General features: G+C 35.3%; 1 protein-coding gene across 1 annotated transcript; it reads right to left on the bottom strand.

The window, feature by feature from the left end:
- Nucleotides 1–15,662: 15,662 nt before the first annotated feature.
- On the bottom strand, nucleotides 15,663–19,534 carry LOC149255065 (disease resistance protein Roq1-like). The gene is made up of 4 exons (XM_089460306.1): nucleotides 18,709–19,534; nucleotides 17,500–18,583; nucleotides 17,028–17,390; nucleotides 15,663–16,929 (listed from the first exon to the last, which is right to left on the bottom strand). Exons 1-4 carry the CDS (start codon nucleotides 19,212–19,214, stop codon nucleotides 16,186–16,188), a joined length of 2,697 nt encoding a protein of 898 aa, XP_089316432.1. The 5' UTR covers nucleotides 19,215–19,534; the 3' UTR covers nucleotides 15,663–16,185.
- Between the last annotated feature and the right edge of the window lie 269 nt (nucleotides 19,535–19,803).

The raw sequence follows: 19,803 nt of genomic DNA on the forward strand, positions 1-19,803 counted from the left end.
AAAGCTACAACAAGATTCCAGTACTTCTGATACATTTAGCTGGCAAAATGATTCGTTATGGTACAAATATCGCTTATACCTCTGTAAGAATTCCCAGCTAAAACAAAAGATTCTTATGGAATTGCACACTTCTCCCTTAAGAGGGCACTCAGGATTTTTAAAAACTTACCACAGGGTTAAGAAGGAATTTTTTTGGGATGGACTTAAATCAGATATTCAAAAGTTTGTGGCGGAATGTTTGGTTTGCCAACAAAATAAAGTTGAAACAATTAAGACACCGGGTCTATTACAACCTTTATCCATTCCAAGCCAACGTTGGGAGGATGTTTCAATGGATTGTATCACAGGTTTACCCAAGTCTGAGGGAAAGAGTGTCATCATGGTGGTAGTTGACAGACTTACCAAGTATGCACACTTTTGTGCATTATCACATCCATTTAAAGCCAGTACAGTTTCTAATGCATTTATGGAAACAGTTCAAAAGCTACATGGAAACCCAAATATTATTGTAAGTGACAGAGATCCCATTTTCACTGGAAATTTTTGGACAGAATTATTTTCTTGTCTTGGTACTCAGTTAGCTCATAGCTCATCTTATCATCCTCAATCAGATGGGAAAACTGAGATAGTAAACAAATGTCTGGAAGGATATCTTCTTTGCTTTGTATCTGATAAACATACAGAATGGGTCAAATGGTTGCCTCTGGCTGAATGGTGGTATAACACTTCCTTCCATACAGCAACAAAAATGACCCCATTTATGGCACTTTATGGGTACCACCACCATCAATCACATCATATTTAAGAGAAAATTCTAAGGTTCAGGCAGTGGAACATCACATCGAACATCAACAACAAGTCCTCCAACTCTGAAAGGATAACCTCGTGTTGGCACAAAATAGAATGAAACAACAAGCAAATCAACATCGCAGTGAAAGAAGTTTTGATGTAGGTGATTGGGTATTCCTACGGCTACAACCATATAAGAAAATGTCCCTAAAGCAAGCTAAGAAGGATAATAAATTATCACCAAAGTATTATGGTCCATACAAGGTGTTGGAAAAGATTGGTACTATGGCATACAAATTGGAGCTTCTTGCAGCTTCTCGATTGCACCCAGTTTTCCATGTTTCATGTTTAAAGAAGGTTATAGGCAACAAGCTCCCAGTTCAAACAATATTGCCAGAACTTGACGAGGAAGGAAAAATTATATTGGAACCGGAAGCAGTCACAGAAACAAGAACTCGACAGCTACGAAATCGATCAATTTCAGAGTATCTTATCAAGTGGAAGAACTTATCCGTTGAAGATCCCACATGGGAGGATGAGAATTTTATGCAGAAGTATCCAGAATTGCTCAAGCTTTGAGGAAAACACTTTTTTGAAGGAGAGGGGCATGTTGGGTCCCTATAATACTAGTGATTACCCTATTACTATTTTAGTTATACCCCTTATTTATATTGTTGTGCCCCTATTACCCCCATATTGTTATTTCTGTGCCCCATAGAATCCCTCTATTGTTATTTTTGTGGCTTTATATTATTATTGTTAGGTCGGCTGGATTATATTGTGACTCCTTAGACTCCTATATATAGAAAGGAGGTTTTGTCATTTGTATCATCCAAGAATTGTTCATTTATTTAATGTAAAGGAGGTTTCCCCCTCGAAGAGGTTGAATTCTAAGGCGTTGATCTTTCTTTTCTATCTTTTCTTGAGCTGGTTTCATAACAATATCCCTCAAGATGTAAGGAAATCCAACAAATCGAATCATTCATTCTTAATAGTGAACCCTAAGGATACCTATATCCTTTGATTCTTATTTCATTGTTGTCTAGCACCAAATCCCCATAAAGAACTATAAGTAAAGCGAGTAAAATGAATAATTCTTATTTAAAAGTAGAGGCTTACACTGTCCCATTAATATTTGGCCCATAATCATTGGCAATGAATGCTATGTTCACCTACATCCAAGTATTGGCAAAGCGTATTGGCCAAATACTTAAAACGATGCATCAATAAGAATTTGTGGTTTCTAAATGTGAAATTTCCAGCTTCCTATTTGTGTTGGACTAGCACTAGTAGCCATCTTGAGAAATATCTAGTTTAAGGATAGGAGAGGAAGATGTAATCTTTATCCAATAAGTCAATGTATCACAATGACTATTTCTAACCTCAATTTAGTGATTAATCATGTATTATTCTACATTTTCTACTAGGTTCTTTGTATTAGGCACAAGTTCCCTCACTTGGAGAATGCCATTCTATAGAGCATTGCATTATAGGGAAGCATAGTGTATTCTCACATCATATGTTCCCATCAGGCTACAACATTAGGAAAGGAATCATCACCATCACAAAAATTCCCATAATATATCAGTGTCATTTATGGACCACAATCATTGCCACTACATAGTTGGTAGTAGGTTCTAATGCACATGATGACTCTACTCACTGCATCATAAATCCACAGATACATGGTGTCTATCCTTAGTATTTCCAAGCTCCTTACCCAATTTACTTGTGCTTCTTGGGCCTTTGCATACATTTTTGTTTGTAAGTGTGCAATGCTCTAATTTAGAAGTTAGAGTACTTTTCTAGGACATCCTTAGGATTTTTTTACTCTAAGGACCATTCTAAGTCATGAAAATTTCCATCACTGATAGAACGATTTGAAACCAATGTTAAGGACTCATTCCTATATCAGGAGAATCTAACACAATGAAAACCCACTATAGAGAAATTGATTTTTTGTGCAGTCTTAGTCTACCTTTAGGGGATATAACCTTTATGTATTGCATTTGTGCCCAAACAGAGTCTCTCACTGTTAGGGAATGAATATTGACTCATTACAAATCAACTTAGAGAGTTCTCATTTATATGGTTAGGGCCACTTATGGTCATCTCTACTTCAAAAGTTGCAATAGCTTGCTGGTCACACTACATTGAAAGCCCACAAACACGTGATGCCTATCTTTAGAATTTCCAAGTCTCCCTAATGAGAAGAAAATATGAATTTTTTAACGGTACTTTCTTCTCCCTAGTTGTCATTTTATTGTTACTCATGCAACCCTTTATGCCTCCCCAAAAACATATATACAAAAATCAAAGAGTCTGCATAAAAGGCATGTATTTACAACATTCATATTCTTACCTAATGGAAGGATTGATGTGCCTAGAATGAGCCATTTACTTCTTACAACATAAAGGTTGCTAGCCAATTTCCCCATTTGACATTTCAGTACTTAATTTCCACCAATGGGCCATTGATGGTTTATAAAATGCATCAACTCTTAGCAAACTGTGATTTCTTACGCTTTGAACTAGTAATATAACGAGTTCAACCTAGATGCAAGGGAATGATGGATGTATGCTAAATACAATACATTAATATGGTTGTGATCAGAAAATGGTTTATTCCTTGTTTCCTAGGATGGTTATAGACAATGAAAATCAAAAGAACCCTTTTTCTCATCCTCTAGTTGAAAAAAATTCAACGCCCTACTTTGGCACATCCAAATCCTTACGGTATTACATGGTTCAAAGAAGCAAGACACTCTACCTTTGTGTGACTCAAATTTTCTGTTACTTTTGTTGTTGAGCCATCAATGGATTGTGTGGATTGTGACTCCACACCGACTGATTATTGTGACTTACTCCTTGGTAATCTTACAAGTATTCTAAGGACACATTTTATTATGGTTTTCAAAAGATCAATAAGATATATAAAAAAATGACTTCTTTGGAACTTTCAAGAAGAACCATTGTTAATCAGATTAATTTGTATAAGTCTATGGTGCTTTGTGGTTTGAAAAGTGAAAGAAGACAATGCCATCAATATTTTTATTACTATGAAATCCCTCCTAGATCCATGTGTAGATTATTTTGAAGAATCTAAGGGGCTTCTACCCATGTGGGCATTTCATCATTCTATTTTTTTCCATGATCTACCCAATTAACTTCCTTATAAGGCTATTGTTATTGGGAGTGCAAAAACTGAAAAGAAAATTAAGCAGTTACTTGAAGAAGGTAATATTTTTCCCAACTCTTCCTCTCATGGTTCTCCTATGTTTATTATACCCAAGAATGAATAGGGTGAATGGTGGTTGTTTATAGACTACATGGCACTAAATATGGTAACCATGAATAACTATTTTTCTCTTTGCATGATCAAAATCTACTAGATCAAAGTTGGGGGACTTATTTCATTATGAAGATTGACTTGGCATTGGGCTATCTTTGGATTCATGTTGGACCTCAAGACACCTAGAAGACTACTTTCAAACCTAAGTTCAAATTTTTAAGTGGTTGGTGATGTCTTTTGGCTTACCAACACTTATGCTACTTTCCAGAGCATTATCATTGATGTTTTTAGGACTCATTTGGGTACTTTGTGGAAATATATCTAGTTGACATTTTGATTTAAAACAAAACTCGGGAAGCCCATATGCGACATGTATAGGTAATGTTGGATTTTGCTTTGTTAAAAGACGTTGTAAGCTAAGATGAAGGAATTATTCTTTGACCAAACCTTGTAAAGTATGTAGGCTTCATCATAAATGAGAATGGAGTTCATGCAAATCTTGGTAAAATTAAAGTGCTCAATAATTGGCCATGTCCTACTACATTTAAATAGTTGAAGAACTTCCTGGGTAGTAAAATTTTCTATAGGAAGTTAATGTACCATTTCTCTCATATACCTTGCCCTCTACATCGACTTACTAAGAAGAATAAATTCACATGGGAACCATGATATGAGACTATATTTTAGAAGTTTGATGCTCTATAGTGCCAATTATGGTTGTTCTCTACTTGCAAAAGTTTTTTTTATTTAGAGACAAAAGATTCATAGTATACCATAGGTGCATATCGTATGCAGGGAAGGTATCTTATAGCTTATTGCTCATATAATTGTGTCACAACATAAACTAAATCACAACATTATTGACAAAGAGATTCGTGTGGATGATTGTCCATTTGTGTTTGTAGGAAATTTTGGGATGTTGACCAGAATATCCACCTTGTGTACATCTAGGACTTAGCCAAATAAAAATGGAAAAGGCATCTTATTAAGTAATCTTGTTTCTTCTTTATCCTAGTATTGACAAAGTAGGATCCCTTTCTTGTAGTATCTTCATATTTGTATGATTATCCACTCACAATAGATGCCAAATGGTGTGCCTTGTTTGGATGTTAGATTATGGAGATTACTATGACAATAGTAGTTTTAGGTCAAAAAGATGCACAATTACCAAGGCAACTAGCTTACTTAAGGTTGAAAAAATTATGTGAAGCTGATATAAACCCTAACCTAACCCTAAAACATAAAGTAAGAATTGAATTTTGGTTTTAGGGAGAAATCTAATTCCTACTATATTTTTTGGGCATATGAGTTCAACCAAAGACCCCTTGCGAGGATGTAAGCAACTCTAGGTTTGTTTATAGACAATGACAATCAAAAGAACCTTTTTTCTCATCCTCTAGTTGAAAAAAATTCAACGCCCTACTTTGGCACATCCAAATCCTTATGGTATTGCATGGTTCAAGTAAGTAAGACACTCTACCTTTGTGTGACTCAAATGTTATGTTACTTTTGTTGTCGAGCCATCAATGAATTGTGTGGATTGTGACCCCTCACCAACTGAGTATTATGACCTACTCCTTGGTAATCTTACTAGTATTCTAAGAACACATTTTATTATGGTTTATAAAAGCTCAATATGTTATATAAAAAAAGATGACATCATATTGAAATCGACTTCTTTGGTTAGTTCAGATTCGTCTACTAAACTGGAACTTTCAGGAAGAACCATTTTTAATCAGGTTAATTTGTATAAGTCTATGGTGCTTTGTGATTTGAAAAGTGAAAGTAGACAATGTCATCAATCTTCCTAAAGCTACAGAATCCCTCCTATATCCACATGTAGATGTTTTTAAAGAATCTAAGGGGCTTTCACGTGTTGACCACTCAAGTGTCAAACACCCCATGAGTAGAGTACATTTCAAAGTTTTCCATCATTTTCAGATTAGTCAGAATTTTCAGACTTCATCATTATCATGCAACTTCTAGTCGTCATGTTGTAATACAAAATTTGCATCCCTCCAAGGATGATGTAAAAAAATATCTTAGTATGATGAATATAAAGGCATGTAACACATCTAGGTAGCTTAATATTTTTTGCTAGAGAGTTTTCACTCTAGGGATTTTCTTTCCTTAGCTAGTTATGTGTATTTCTTAACACTAAATAATTGGTTAAGTTTTTCTCCCACACATCCCCCAAAGCTAGAGTGAGGCTTGATGTTAAAGTATTAGGTGAGTCCTAGTGTATAGATTCAATGTAAAATGCCATACTTGATCATGTCTAAAGTTTTGTAAAATTTGGTTATGTCTAGAGGTCAATTTTTAATTGTCAAAATTTCCCTTTCAAATGGAATTTTAATGTAATATTTGATGTAAAGATGTAAAAAAGTAATCTCTATAGAAGTTGTAGGGGGCATGGGTACTTAAAATTATACCTCAACACCTCAAATTCCATCTAGACACAATTTGAGGGTGGAAAAATATGTTTAAACCCCTCTAGAGTCATACTTTTTATTTTCCAACAAAAAATGGAAAAATAATTAGCCAGAAATTGCCGAGAAAAAAAAATGAGAGAAAAAAAATTCTCTCCATGTGAAAATAATTAAAAATGTATGAGGACTTTCTCGAGAAAGGAATCAAGTAAAAATTTGTGGAATCTCCACAAATCAAGCAAGGAAAAGTTCCACAAGAAATTTGTTGCTCCAGAAAAGGAATTAATTTCCAAGAAAAATCGATTTTTTAATTTGATGGTCCAAGTTGGTTAAGTTGAATGAGAAATTTTCGAGGAAAAAATTTAGAAAAAATATTTTTTGGACTGAGATAAAAGTTTTGGTTAATCCAACACCATCTTCAAGGGAAATCGAACTCCATTCTCAAGATCGGTGTGGGCAATCAAGGGATGAGATTAATTGGCCATGGATCAAGCCTTCAATTAGTCGTTTTCTTCTAGGATCAAGTCAAATTTGTACAATTCGTTGGACCTGGTCATTTTCACTTGGAGAGGTATCTAGATCTCTCACTTTTTCTATAAATTGAGCTCAAATCTTCCCATTATAACACAATCATAAATTGAGCTCTTGGCTACTAAAGCTTTGCTACAATCTTGTATTAGAAATTAGTCTTTGGGGGTCATTTCATGGTGGTGTTCCTCTTATATCTTCTATGGTAAATTCTTTATGAATTTTGTTCTTAATTCTCTACTAGTTTTAAATTTAAATTATTGCTATTTCACTAGCCAGATTATGGATTTACTATTTGGACAGGTATCTTGCATTAGTCTTTGAGTTTAGAGAAGCATTTTTTAAATTAATTTATCATTTACTATTTGGACAGGTATCTTGCATTAGTCTTTGAGTTTAGAGAAGCATTTTTTAAATTAATTTATCTAGTATGTATCTCTAGATATTTTGTTTCATTGTGTTATCTAATTCCTTGTTATCTAACAATTTTATCTCAAGTGTGTAGAGATCATTCTATTATTCAGATCTTGGGCATTAGGGGACGTCTTTGGTTGGACTAACCAACTTCAAGACATAGAAGTGAAGAGCCTACTTTGGTTGCTATCAAAGACTTATCTAACAAATTTTGCAATGGTTTCTTGGCCATTTCTTGTGAAAAAAATATTTGTCTCATCTATTTGTCTCAACTATTGTGTTATTACTGAACAAATCTGACTATTTAAAGCTTTTATTTTAATACCCAAGAGCAGAGTTGTACTCACACTCTTTGGGTAAATTAATTTGTGAATTTTTACTAACCCTTATTGTGTATAAAGCTCATTTTTTTTGTACATACTTAATTCTTATGTTGCATATCTAAGCTTCTCTCTAGTGATCTACGCAGATCTTTAAGGAGACTTGTGGATCTAAATATTTCAAAGCTATTTTAAAGGGGTCATTTTGGAGGCTAACGGATAAATTGAATTACCTTTTTGAAATACCTCCAAACCTCTATTCGTTGATCACAACCCTCATAAAAATTTCTTGCAGATTTTCCTCTTAAATAATTGGATGACTAGGGTTTCTAGCTGAACAAATTATTTTTTGGGAGTCTTCTTCCTCTTCCTAGCATATCAATTTTTTTTGGGGAAATCGATTCAATTTGAGAGGTTGTTTTCCCTTCTTCTTTTTTTCCCCTAGAAAAATCGTAATTTTATTCAAAAAGAGCAAAATTACATGTTGTAGATGTTAATGAGCATATGCAGTAATAATAGGTTCTGATTTCTTAGAATCCATAAAAAACTAATCTATTATTTCCTACCTTTCTTCTTTTGCACTTTTCGCCAACCACCAGTGTTGGGAGTGGAATTTACAATAGACATTTGATTCTCATTAGTATTAGTTAAATATTCTTTGTCAGAATCTGATCCCTCTGAACCATGGATTCGTTTTTTGCCACTAACTTCTTTCCCTATTGTGTGCTTCTCGTTATTCTGCGTAGGGTTGTTGGGACGATGTGTTAATGCAGAGTTATGCTCGATGTTATCCTTATGTGGATTGATCTATATAGTCTGCACATTATTGTCTGCGGTGTTCTCTGTTGTCTCAACTTCTTCTACTGTTGCAACTTGAGGTTCTGTGCATTGCCAACCTTTTGGTTTTTGTGATTGTTTATTGTTTCTTCTGGTGTCTTTTTTAGTTTGTGGGCAGGCACTGTGAAGGTGATCTGTTTGTTGACAGCCACGCCAACAAAATGTCGTATTTTCATAATCTAATGGTTGTGTCTATTGTATATTGTTATGGATCAGAATAATTCTATCAGGTAATCCCTGACTAAGATCTACTTCAACACAAATTTTGGCGAAGGTGAATATACCTCTTGAGACTCTATCCGCATCTATCTTGAGAAATTTGCCCAACAAATTCCCCAGTCTTTCTAATACTTTGTGATACCAAAAATGTAGTGGGAGGTTGTGTATCCTGACCCAAACAGGAATTTTAGAAACCACCATAGTGGTGGAATCAAAACCTGGGAACCAAGGGATCATGAAAATTCTCGTGTTGCCCCAGAACCATGGTCCCTCATTGAGGGCATATTCCTTATCCTTGATTGTTTCGAAATTGACAATAAAAAACCCCTTGGAACATAGATGAATATCACAATTCGTTGTCCATGTGGAGAAGATCCATTGGTGTAAATCATTTGATTTAGGCCAAAAACCCTTGAATCTACATATGACAGCTTTAGTATAGAATTCTGCATAAAGCTCATTTACCTCAGGCAGATAGACTCTCAAGGCTGGTATCTGTGATTTTTGCTCCACGGTGTAGGGTCCAGGTAGTTCTGGTGGTGGTACTGGGGTTGTTCTCTCTTCTTGAATTAATATTTGAATCAATTTTTAAATAGCTACAAGCAATTTGAGATTTAAAAATTTTGAGGGGTTTACATCTTAAAGCTTATATCTCTTGGCCGCAAGTACAAAATCCATCACCTGAGGCTTGGAAGTTTCAGATTGATTTCTTTTGGAAGTTGTCTTCGTATCTTGAGCCTATGTGACAATTAATTTTGTGGAAGCCGCAAGAAATTCCATAATTTGAGCGAATACCCAATTTCAATTTGGAGGAATTATATATTTAACTCTATAATTTAATTTTGGAGTTTCTAATCCCTTGCGTATTTTCCTTGAGCTCTGATGTCAAATATTTTGAGCCGATTTTACCTTGGGGAAAGTCGATTCTTTTTTTTAGAAATTTTTCTTATTTCAAAATTTGTAAAATCATTTTAAATTTCTCTCATTTACACTTTGAGGAAGGGGTATTTAAATTCTATTTTGTAAGCCCTCCTTGAGGTTTAAAACCCTTTCTTTTATCTAAAGGGTTCTCTTTGTAATTTTAATAAAATCATATTTTTCTTAGAGAGAGCTTGGGGTCTCTCTCTCCCATGGTATCCCACCTCCTTATTTAAAAGGGAGGATTTCTTGTGGTGGTGACTATGTTCTTAGATTAGTTTTCATCTTGATCTTTAGATCTAATATCTAACTTCTTCTCTTGCTCTCTTGCTCTCATTAGATTAGTTTCATTTTCATGTTCATTGCATTTTAGTCTAATCTCTTGAATTGTTTCACTTGGCTATTGTAGACCTAAACTTCATTGCTAATTATTTGATCTAATTTCTACTTGATCGAATTTAAATTTCAGTAATTCTTGTCTTTATCTCACTTGTGTTTTAGGTTAAATTAGTATATTTTTTAATTCACTAATTATCAATTTCATCTTCCATCACTTAAATAACTACTTCTGCTCTTAAATTCATATTTTCTCTTAAACATTCTTAAAGGCATATTATAAGGGAAGTGACATTATATTCTAATCAATAATTTAGTTTCACATTAAGAGAATTTTCTATTAAGGCACTTGTTTTATTTCCATAACGATTTGTTTCATTGAGTAATATTTATTGCTTCATTGAATCATTGTTGTAAGCTAATCTCTTTGTGATTTTGTGCTTTAAGTGTTTATCATAATCCTATCATAAGAGGATTGGTATTTCTCTCTTTGAAGCAACTTGTTCTAATTGTATCTCATTGAAGCATTGCACTCCATTTGAATCTCATTTGCATATTAGATCTAGGTTTGCATATTTAAAATTTACCTCCAAGCATAAGCTTCGTTGATAGAAATTTTAGGACCAACTTCCCTAACTTTCATTTGATTTGATAAATTTGAGTTTGGAGAAAAGGTTCAAACACGTGACCTCGTATTTATCTTGTGGATGAGCCCTTGTAGGAACAAAGGCATGTGGGTTCTCAAGGAGGCTAGGTGGACATCATTAATGATGGAATAAGCACCTCCTTGGCCTATCCTTCTTTTAGTTTACATCAATCCTTACTAAATTTTGAGAAATTGAGGGGAAACTTCACCATAGATTAGGCATATAAATTAAAATCAACCAAGATCATTTGAATCGCACATAGTTTAATCTTGCATTCATTCATCTAACATTGCTTCATATTGCATTTTTTTATTTGTGAGCATCTCATTTTACTTATTTCATTATGTTACTTGCTCATTGTCCTTTGATATTGTTCTATCTTTTTTAGCATCTTGCAAGTTCTATCATGTTGCTCATATTCCAATATTGTGCTATCATCTTGTACTAACCTAGTCTTGCAACATTGCGTATCATGTAACTTGAAGTTTCAATTTCTTATTTTGCAAGTATTGTATCTCTATTTGAGCATCGTTTATAAGGCACTGGTCTCTTACATTTTATCTTATTGAATGCCACATTGACTTAATTGAAACTATATTTTGATATCTGCATTGCTCATTAATCATCATACTTGCTAATTAATCCTTAATTCAAGTTATATTGATGGTAATTTCCTTACCTTGTATCTCCTAGAATTTGTTGTCTTCAACAAGCTTTCCTTTAATAATCATCCTTAGGGACCACCCCCCTTAGCTTGCTTAGGAGAGAGCTTAAACAAAGAGAGTTGGGAATAGATGAAAACCCCTTATCTGAGCGTTGTGCCTTACAGAATATAGCTTGTGGGGTTGAAATTTTTTCCCGCACTTAGGTGTACATCTTAGGCGACAACACTACCCATGTGGGCATTTCATCATTCTATTTTATTCCATGATCTACACAACTAACTTCCTTTTAAGGCTATTTTTATTGGGAGTGAAAAAACTGAAAAGTAGATTGAGCAGTTACTTGAAGAATGTAAGATTTTCCTCAATTCTTCTCCTCATACAAATTATAGAGAATTATTCAAAATTGGGAAACCAGAAGAAGCCTTGAATATCTTTCGCAGAATGATTGAAGTTGGCTTTAAACCAAATTTTATTGCTTATAATAAATGGTTTGGGGTTTTATGCAAAAAGGATAAATTGGAGGAAGCTCAAGAGCTCGTCCAAGCTATGGTGGAAAGAGGTAAAAAGGTTGATGTTGTGACATATGATGTATTAATAGAGGGGTTTGGCAATGAAGGGAGAGTTGAGGAGGCCAAAAATGTTTTTCTTGAGTTTTTGTGAAAGGGTTGTCTAACTGAGGATTCTCGAGACAAGACTTGGAGGGAAACCACAAGAAACAAATGTTCCTATTATGAATTTTTGTTTGATTTTGGTTTTGTTCATAGGTTCCCTTGCATGTTTGTTAGATCTATGTATTTGTCATGCATTTTATAGGTTATGATCTTTCAACTTGCAAAGGCCATAGAGATGTATTTTATAAAATATAGTCCTTTGCTAAAATTAGCATTTGGTATCCCTTTGTTAGAATTTTGTTTGTGATCATATACGTTTTAATTGTGGCTATGGGTTTTCCAGCAACAATTACAAACACTTATGGAAAACTTGGATTACACAATGGAACCTCACTATATCAGATGTGTAAAACCAAATAGTGTCCTCAAAAAAGGGTTTTTAATAATTTCAATGCCTTACAACAACTACGTTGTGGTGTAAGTAAATTTTGGCACTTTTTGCTTCAGCTTAAGCTCAAATACATAGCATACATTAAAGGAAGATATATTTATGACCAACATCTTCTTGTCTATAAACTCTGCATTTTCATATTCTACGGTGTCTTGAAGACAATTTGGATTAGTTTTGATGGATATACCACTAAACGAGCATTTGATGAATTCCTAAATTGTTTGGCATTCTTTCCTTGGAAGTTTGGAGGGGTAGATTTTTGCATGCCATGTGCTTCCAAGTTAATGAAGTTCCTTCTCATAAAGTTCGATGTTGTGTTTGAAAAATGATAACCATTTTAGGCTTCACCCTTTGTTGTTATACCTTTTTAATTGGCCGCAACTATGATGAAAAAACTGTGTGGAAAGGTTATCAAGTTTGTACAAGGTTTTCCTAAGAGCTAGACAAATGGGTGAGTCAGATGCTTAAAGAATTGAAATATTGGGACAGGCAACGAGACTCATCTAGTGCCAAGTTCACACACATCTAGCTAAGAGAGATTTTTTTTTCGTACACAATGATGTAATTCATTTCCAAGATTTATGGAGAGGTATTTTGTTCTTGCCTATTTCAAAACCTTTGATCTTTGAGCTTATATGGTTTGAAATGGGTTGGTTGTTCCTTTTTGCCAATATCTTTGTCTATTGTTTATTCTATTTTTATCTATCTTCAATTATCAATTTTGCATGAATCAATATAAGTTCATTTGTTTCTCATCCGCAAGCTTGCACTTAAGCTTTATGAAGACATGAAGAGGGAGGTTGCTGCAATATAAATACAAAAAGAAATTGTGTGGGCATCAAGCTAGGAGAACCCATTTTAAACATCAATTGTCAGTTATTATTGTCTAGAAATGATTTTGAGCAATGACTTCTCGTAATGAATATTGATTTTGACGACAAAGTAAAGGTGAAATTATTATCCAGGTATGTCATTCTCCTGTAGTAATTAGATGCAAACAATTGTTAATTGATGGCTATTATTTTGAAAATTGAAATACAATTCATTTTACTTGAGAACACAATATGAGCTATATTAATATATGGAGAAAGTTGTCTATGGCAATTTGAATGACGGAGACAAAAGCTTGACTTTTTGAATTTATGTTTTGTTGCTTGTTAGCTTTGAAAATAGGCTCTATGTGGCAAGGATAGAGTTGGAGGAATGATGAGATTACAAAATGTTAGAGAGATTGTTTTCCTTTTATCACTCAGACTTAATATTTGGATAACTGAAAGATTAATGTCTTTTTCAAGCTAAATGGTGTACATACAAAGCTCATGCATCTTATAAGAAGAAGAAGCAAGCAACACTTGATTTACAGTGTGTCTGGAGATCAAGGATTGCAAGAAAGGAGCTTAAAAAACTTAAGATGTTGAGCTTATTATCACATCCTTTTCTATCTTATCTCCTTTAAAAAATGGTATGTGAAGATTCATCCTATTTTGAATTTTGAAACATAAATATTGCTATTTTTGAGCAAATGCTTCAATTATTATCATAGACATATTTATTTTTTATTGTATATATTAGTGTCTTGTTATTTGATAAGAAGAGACAAGTTGCATTGTCAATTGATTTTGTTATTAAGGTTATGTTTATCTCGATTCATCCACACAATGTCATGCTTTGGGACAATTTCCTTTCACATGCTTCTACAGTAGGTCAAGGTAATGAATTTTTTCTTTTAACTAAGAGATTCTCTTCTTGCAGACTACTAGGGAAACCAGGGCATTAAAGGAAGCAAAGAACAAATTGGAGAAATGTATTGAAGAGATGATATGGCAACTAGATGAGGGTAATATTTCTTCTTTACTTTTGTTAGCTTTTTTGGTTAGATTTCTCAGTTTCTCACAAGATCAAAGTTGTTTGGGTCATGTTGAGAAGTTTTTCTGGGGCTTAGATGTATGCATTATGTGGTACTCTTTGGCCCAAGTTTTATTGCTTTCCCAGGATTCTATGTAAAAGAAAATTTAATCCATATGAAGATTTATGAATTAAATAAAAGTGGTAAGTTATGATATTTTCTTATATTTCTATCTTAGCTTAAATTTCTACTAAAATTTTCTTGCCTGTGGTGATAGTTATTTGAAGACACTTTAAATTTACTCTCTAATGATTTTGTCTAGGGATTCCGATCATCTCAATCTGGCTAGGGTATTTCTGGTGGGATGATCAGTAGGTTGGATGATGAGTAGGTCAAGGTCAACAAACATTTCAGTTTGGTTGCTGCAAGAGCATATTTGTATGAACATATCCTTTTAGTTTTCCCATTTGGTAAGTCTAGTTTTTTGTGATATAGTAGGGCAAATTAGGGTTTTATTTCTAGCTAGGGTTATGTTATCAAACAACAGTAAACATAAATAATAGAACTATTTTATGAAAAAAATGAATATGAAATCTAATAATAAATATAATCCTTTGAATGAAAATAACATTGCTCTAGGGCTTACTGCCCATGTCTTGAGAATATATTCAACTAACAATATACATTGCTCATCATATTAAATAGTTGTATATAAATGATTTTGGATTTAAAATATTATCAATAAAATTATTTAATTGTTACCATCTATATTAATAATATATATTAAATAATATTTATAACTTTTTCATTTTAATATGTTATTGTAATTGTTTATACAAATTATTTTAATATTTATTAGTAATTTCTAAATATTTTATTGTTTATTAGTAATTATTAATATTTAATAATAATAATAATTAATATTACCTATTTTATTATATTATTTTACTTATACTAATCTTTTATATATATAAAATTAACTTTGGTTAATATAATATTCTTTTTAAATTAAATAATTGAGTGAACATATGTTTCATTAACAATCCTAAAGCCATAAACAAATATTATGTGTTTTACTTATATTAATAAACATAATACTCTATATTTTTAAACATTCTATTCTTCGGAATTAATCGTGGAAGCCTCCTCCATCGTGGAAGCAAAGGATTGTCAAATTCATAAAACTTTTTACTTTAATTTACACACTTCTCAATACACAAAGATGATTATCCTTCTGTAATCTGAACATCTAAAACATCAGACGACTGAGATCCAGAAAGGGATTGCAGAGGACGACTGAGAGGATTTAAGCTTTGCAAGCTGTCCCAACCCTTCTATTGTCTCGATCTTTGCACATCCTTTAACAGACAACTCCTCCAATGATATCAAGGCTTCAGCACCTGAGATCTCCTCTATGTTTTCACACCCAGTAAAGCTCGAGAGTTTGAAGTTTTGGCAGACCACATAGCCTTCCAATTTTCCTCAATTCCTTACAATTATTTAATAAAAGATATTCAAGGTTTGCGCAAATAGCTCCATGAAACGCGCATTTGTCCAATGTATTCAACTCTGTTTCTGCTTCTCCTTCAACCCTTCTAAATGGAAGCTCGCGCAGTGGACACTCACTCACACGTAACAATCTGAGATTGTTCATCATTTTTTGAGGTAAGTATTCTATCCCACATCTACATATGTCGAACATTATCAACTGAGTCAACAGTCCAAAGGAATCGGGCAAGCATTTCAACCCGGGGCAATCGAATATCCACAAGTCTCCCAACTGAGTCAACAGTCCAAAGGAATCGAGCAAGCATTTCAACCCCGGGCAATCCTCTATCCACAAGTGTCCCAACTGAGTCAACTGAACAACTTTGTCAACTGAGTCAACAGTCCAACTGAGTCAACTGAGTCAACAGTCCAAAGGAATCGGGCAAGCATTTCAACCCCGGGCAACCTCTTATCGACAAAATTGTCAACTGAGTCAACAGTACAAAGGAATCGGGCAAGCATTTCAACCCCGGGCAATCCTGTATCCCCAAACCTCTCAACTGAGTCAACAGTCCAAAGGAATCGGGCAAGCATTTCAACCCCGGGCAATCCTTTATCCTCAAAAGTAGCAACTGAGTCAACAGTCCAAAGGAGTCGGGCAAGCATTTCAACCCCGGGCAATCCTCTATCCACAAAGCTTCCAACTGAGTCAACAGTCCAAAGGAATCGGGCAGGCATTTCAACCCCGGGCAATCCTGTATCACCAAACCTCTCAACTGAGTCAACAGTCCAAAGTAATCGGGCAAGATGGTCAAATTTGAGCAACCTCTCAGTGATAGGTATTGCAGTCCAGCAAGGTTCCCAAAAGAACTTGGAAGCATCTGCAAACTGGAAGCATTTGTCAAATCTATTTCCTGGAGGTTTGCTAGATTTCCCAGTGAATCAGGAAGCGATATCATTTCTGTACAGTTTATTAACACTAAGTGTTCCAAGGAATGCACATCACATAGTTCTTCCGGCAAAGTTTTGAATGCTGCATGCCTTATGTCAATCTCTACCAAGTTCTTCAGCTGCATTAAGGACTTGGGAAAGCGACAAAGCGGAGCGCAGATACACAGCTTTCGCAACTGTTGAGGCACCTGCAGTGTTTGTGTTTCAACTATCACAAAAACGTCTATGATGATTTTCACTTAGAAAATGAATTTGAACGGTGAAGGAAAAAATAAAAAACACATACCTGAGATTCACGTTCCCACAATACTCTTAATTTATTTCCTTCCACTTCCAAAACTTTTAAATTCTCCATGGGAATACAGGAAGGTAGGGAAGAGTGTGTACACTTATACCAGCGGATCCACTGGATCTGTGGTGCTCGGGCCCTCCTCAGTATCCGTTCCAAATAATCACCTTCAGCCGAGACAAGTTGCAAATTCAAAATGCCACAAAAACGGAAATTATCTAAAAGACGCCTCAGATAGTTCCCAAACAACTCAGGACTCCATCTTCTGTACCATGACATCTCACTCATCAGCAAGCGAGTATTGTCTTCATTGAAATTGAGGGGACCATCCATCATAATTCCGCGAACTTCGATGTTTCCCTGTTCATTCATTAAAATTATACAAAGGTTTTTCTTTCTTTCTCAGCAAACAAGTTAGAAACTTAAGTATTCATCTTTAAACAAAAGTTTGAATGATTGCAGCACTTACACATGAGGATCGCTCCAACAAATCATCAATGTTGTTGGGCGTCTGATGCCAAAAACGTCGAGGAGTCGCTTCCTCCGCAATATGTCTTCCCATATCTCGGATTTGATCATGCATTTTTATCTTATTTTCATGATCAAGTTCCAAGAGACACTTATTCTTTAGATTTAGAAGCTGCCCAACTGAACCACAGATTTTTATTACAGTATCTATGTCTTTTCCAGTGAAGAAGCAAGCAATATCTAAGAATATTTCTTGATCCTTTGAACTGAGCGAGTCATAACTGATTTTAAGTCGCTCATATATCTCCGTAGTAGGTAATATGTGGTTTAGTCGATTCAAAGTCTCTTGCCAGTAACATCTGTCATCTTCACCAAAAAGAAGCGCGCCAAAAACTTTCAAGGACAATGGCAAGCCATGGCAAGCTCTCAAAAAGCCATCTACCAGATCTGCGAATTCTGGTAGAGGATTTGGCTGATTGAAGGCATGATAGCAGAAGAGCTTTTTGGAGTGCTCTAAATCCAGCCCCTTTAGCTCGTAGACTGATGTCTCTGCGATTTTTGCTATTTTGAAGATTTTCTTGTCACGAGAGGTGATCAAAATCAAGCTATTGGAGCTAAGAATATCTTTAATTGGGGAAAACGGTTCCAGCTGTCGAGCATGATCTACATCATCTAAAATTATAAGAAAGTTATAAGACGAGGATAGATGCTTTAAAAGCTTCTCTATACCTTCATGAATGTTGTCTATTGGCAGGTCCAATCCAGTCAACTCCTTCAGTAGTTTCCTCTGCAAAGAATGTAGAGAGCCATTGGCATCGTTTTCTCTGACGTCATATAGAAAACACGATCTACTGTAACGGCATCTCCTCTCGCTGAAGTACTGTTTGGCCAGTGTTGTCTTTCCAACACCGCCTTGACCCACAATCCCCACAACGTTGCCCTTCTGCTGCTGCAGAACACGGGTTTCAAATTCCTTCAACTTTTCCTCCAAACCTGTTGGATGTTTGGCCACAAATTTCAATGGTGTTTTGTCAACATGATTCCACACGCGCAGCACGACCGCTTCCAACAGTTCTCCCTCGTCCCTGAATATCAGAGAATAAAACCACTGGTAAAAGGCACTTATATAAAATGTCGCATGCCTAACAATGCATACCTAGATCGGAGAAGAACTGAAGAGGGAGGGAGGTGGTCAGTTTGAGATTCTTACCCATTAAACTGCTTTAACTCGAAACCACTTATGTTTGCAGCAGTGCAGAGAGCTTCTCTCCACTTCTGAATAGTCTCTGATTCGTATCGTTTTTTTTCTTCGTGCTTCCGCAGGGCTTCAGCGTACCTTCCATCTTTCCCCGTCCTGCGGAGCTCCCAAGGCTCCACGTTGTAAAACACAGGAAGAATAGTGGCCCCCGTGCTTAACATGCCGATGAGCTCATCCAGACACCATTGGGAGTTCGCATAAGTGGGAGAAAAAACCGCTATGTGAATAGCGGCACTTCGAATTGCGGCTTCTATTTGAGAGGGAAAGGTGCGCCCCTCTTCCAATTCTGGTTTGTCCAAAAACACTCGCAATCCAAACGATGTAAGACGTTTGTAGAGATGACTGGCGAATGTCGTCTTCACATCCGGACCTCTGTGATTGATGAATACCTCATAAGAGGTCGATGGAGAAGAGGTAGAAGCAGCACTGTCATTGTGTTGGGGAGCGGTTTGTGCCATTTGAATGAGAATTGCGATGAATGGATAGACAGGCTAATGAATGGATAAAATGGCAGACAGAAAATAATAAGTAGATGACTGAAGCAGGCGGGTATTTCAGATTGAAGCAGGCAGATAGATCAGATCGGGGAGCTCACGAGGCTTCAGATTGCCTAGAACTAATCAGCGAGCGTAATTAGATGATTGAAGCGCAGGCGGGTGGATTAAAATGGTGAGACGCCTTGTAAATTTTGTGGAAATTATGCTTCGTCTCAGATGAAGAATCTACCAAATCTCCGTCCACGATCATGAAGTGACAAGACCAATAATTAAATATTCCACGCCTGGAAATTTCGTAGATCTAACGCTGCGCAGTGTAAAGGCCCCATCTAAACATAAAGGATATATGGGTTCTCGTATATTGACCGACATTGTCAAAGCCAATTTCCTGGAAATTATGTCCAGAGTTTTCCAGTGGTAGGAAATTTTGTGGAAATATGTCCAGAGGTTTCCAGTGCCAGGAAATTTCGTAGAAATTGTGTCCACAGGTCTGAATACAAGGATGAACCAACCTTCCAGTGCCAGGAAATTTCTTGGAAATTGTGTCCAC

The sequence above is a fragment of the Pinus tabuliformis genome, chromosome 7, assembly GCF_031772625.1.
Source record: "Pinus tabuliformis cultivar Carrire ecotype Pingquan chromosome 7, CPIR1, whole genome shotgun sequence".
NCBI lineage: Eukaryota > Viridiplantae > Streptophyta > Pinopsida > Pinales > Pinaceae > Pinus > Pinus tabuliformis.

Bases quoted from the DNA above. Each gene is read 5' to 3' on its own strand.
- LOC149255065 (XM_089460306.1), bottom strand. From the start codon at position 19,214: ATGGCACAAACCGCTCCCCAACACAATGACAGTGCTGCTTCTACCTCT. The intron at 18,584-18,708 runs GTAAGAATCTCA...TCTGATATTCAG, and splicing joins GAGTTAAAGCAGTTTAATGG to GGACGAGGGAGAACTGTTGG. The intron at 17,391-17,499 runs GTAAGTGCTGCA...ATGAATGAACAG, and splicing joins TGTTGGAGCGATCCTCATGT to GGAAACATCGAAGTTCGCGG.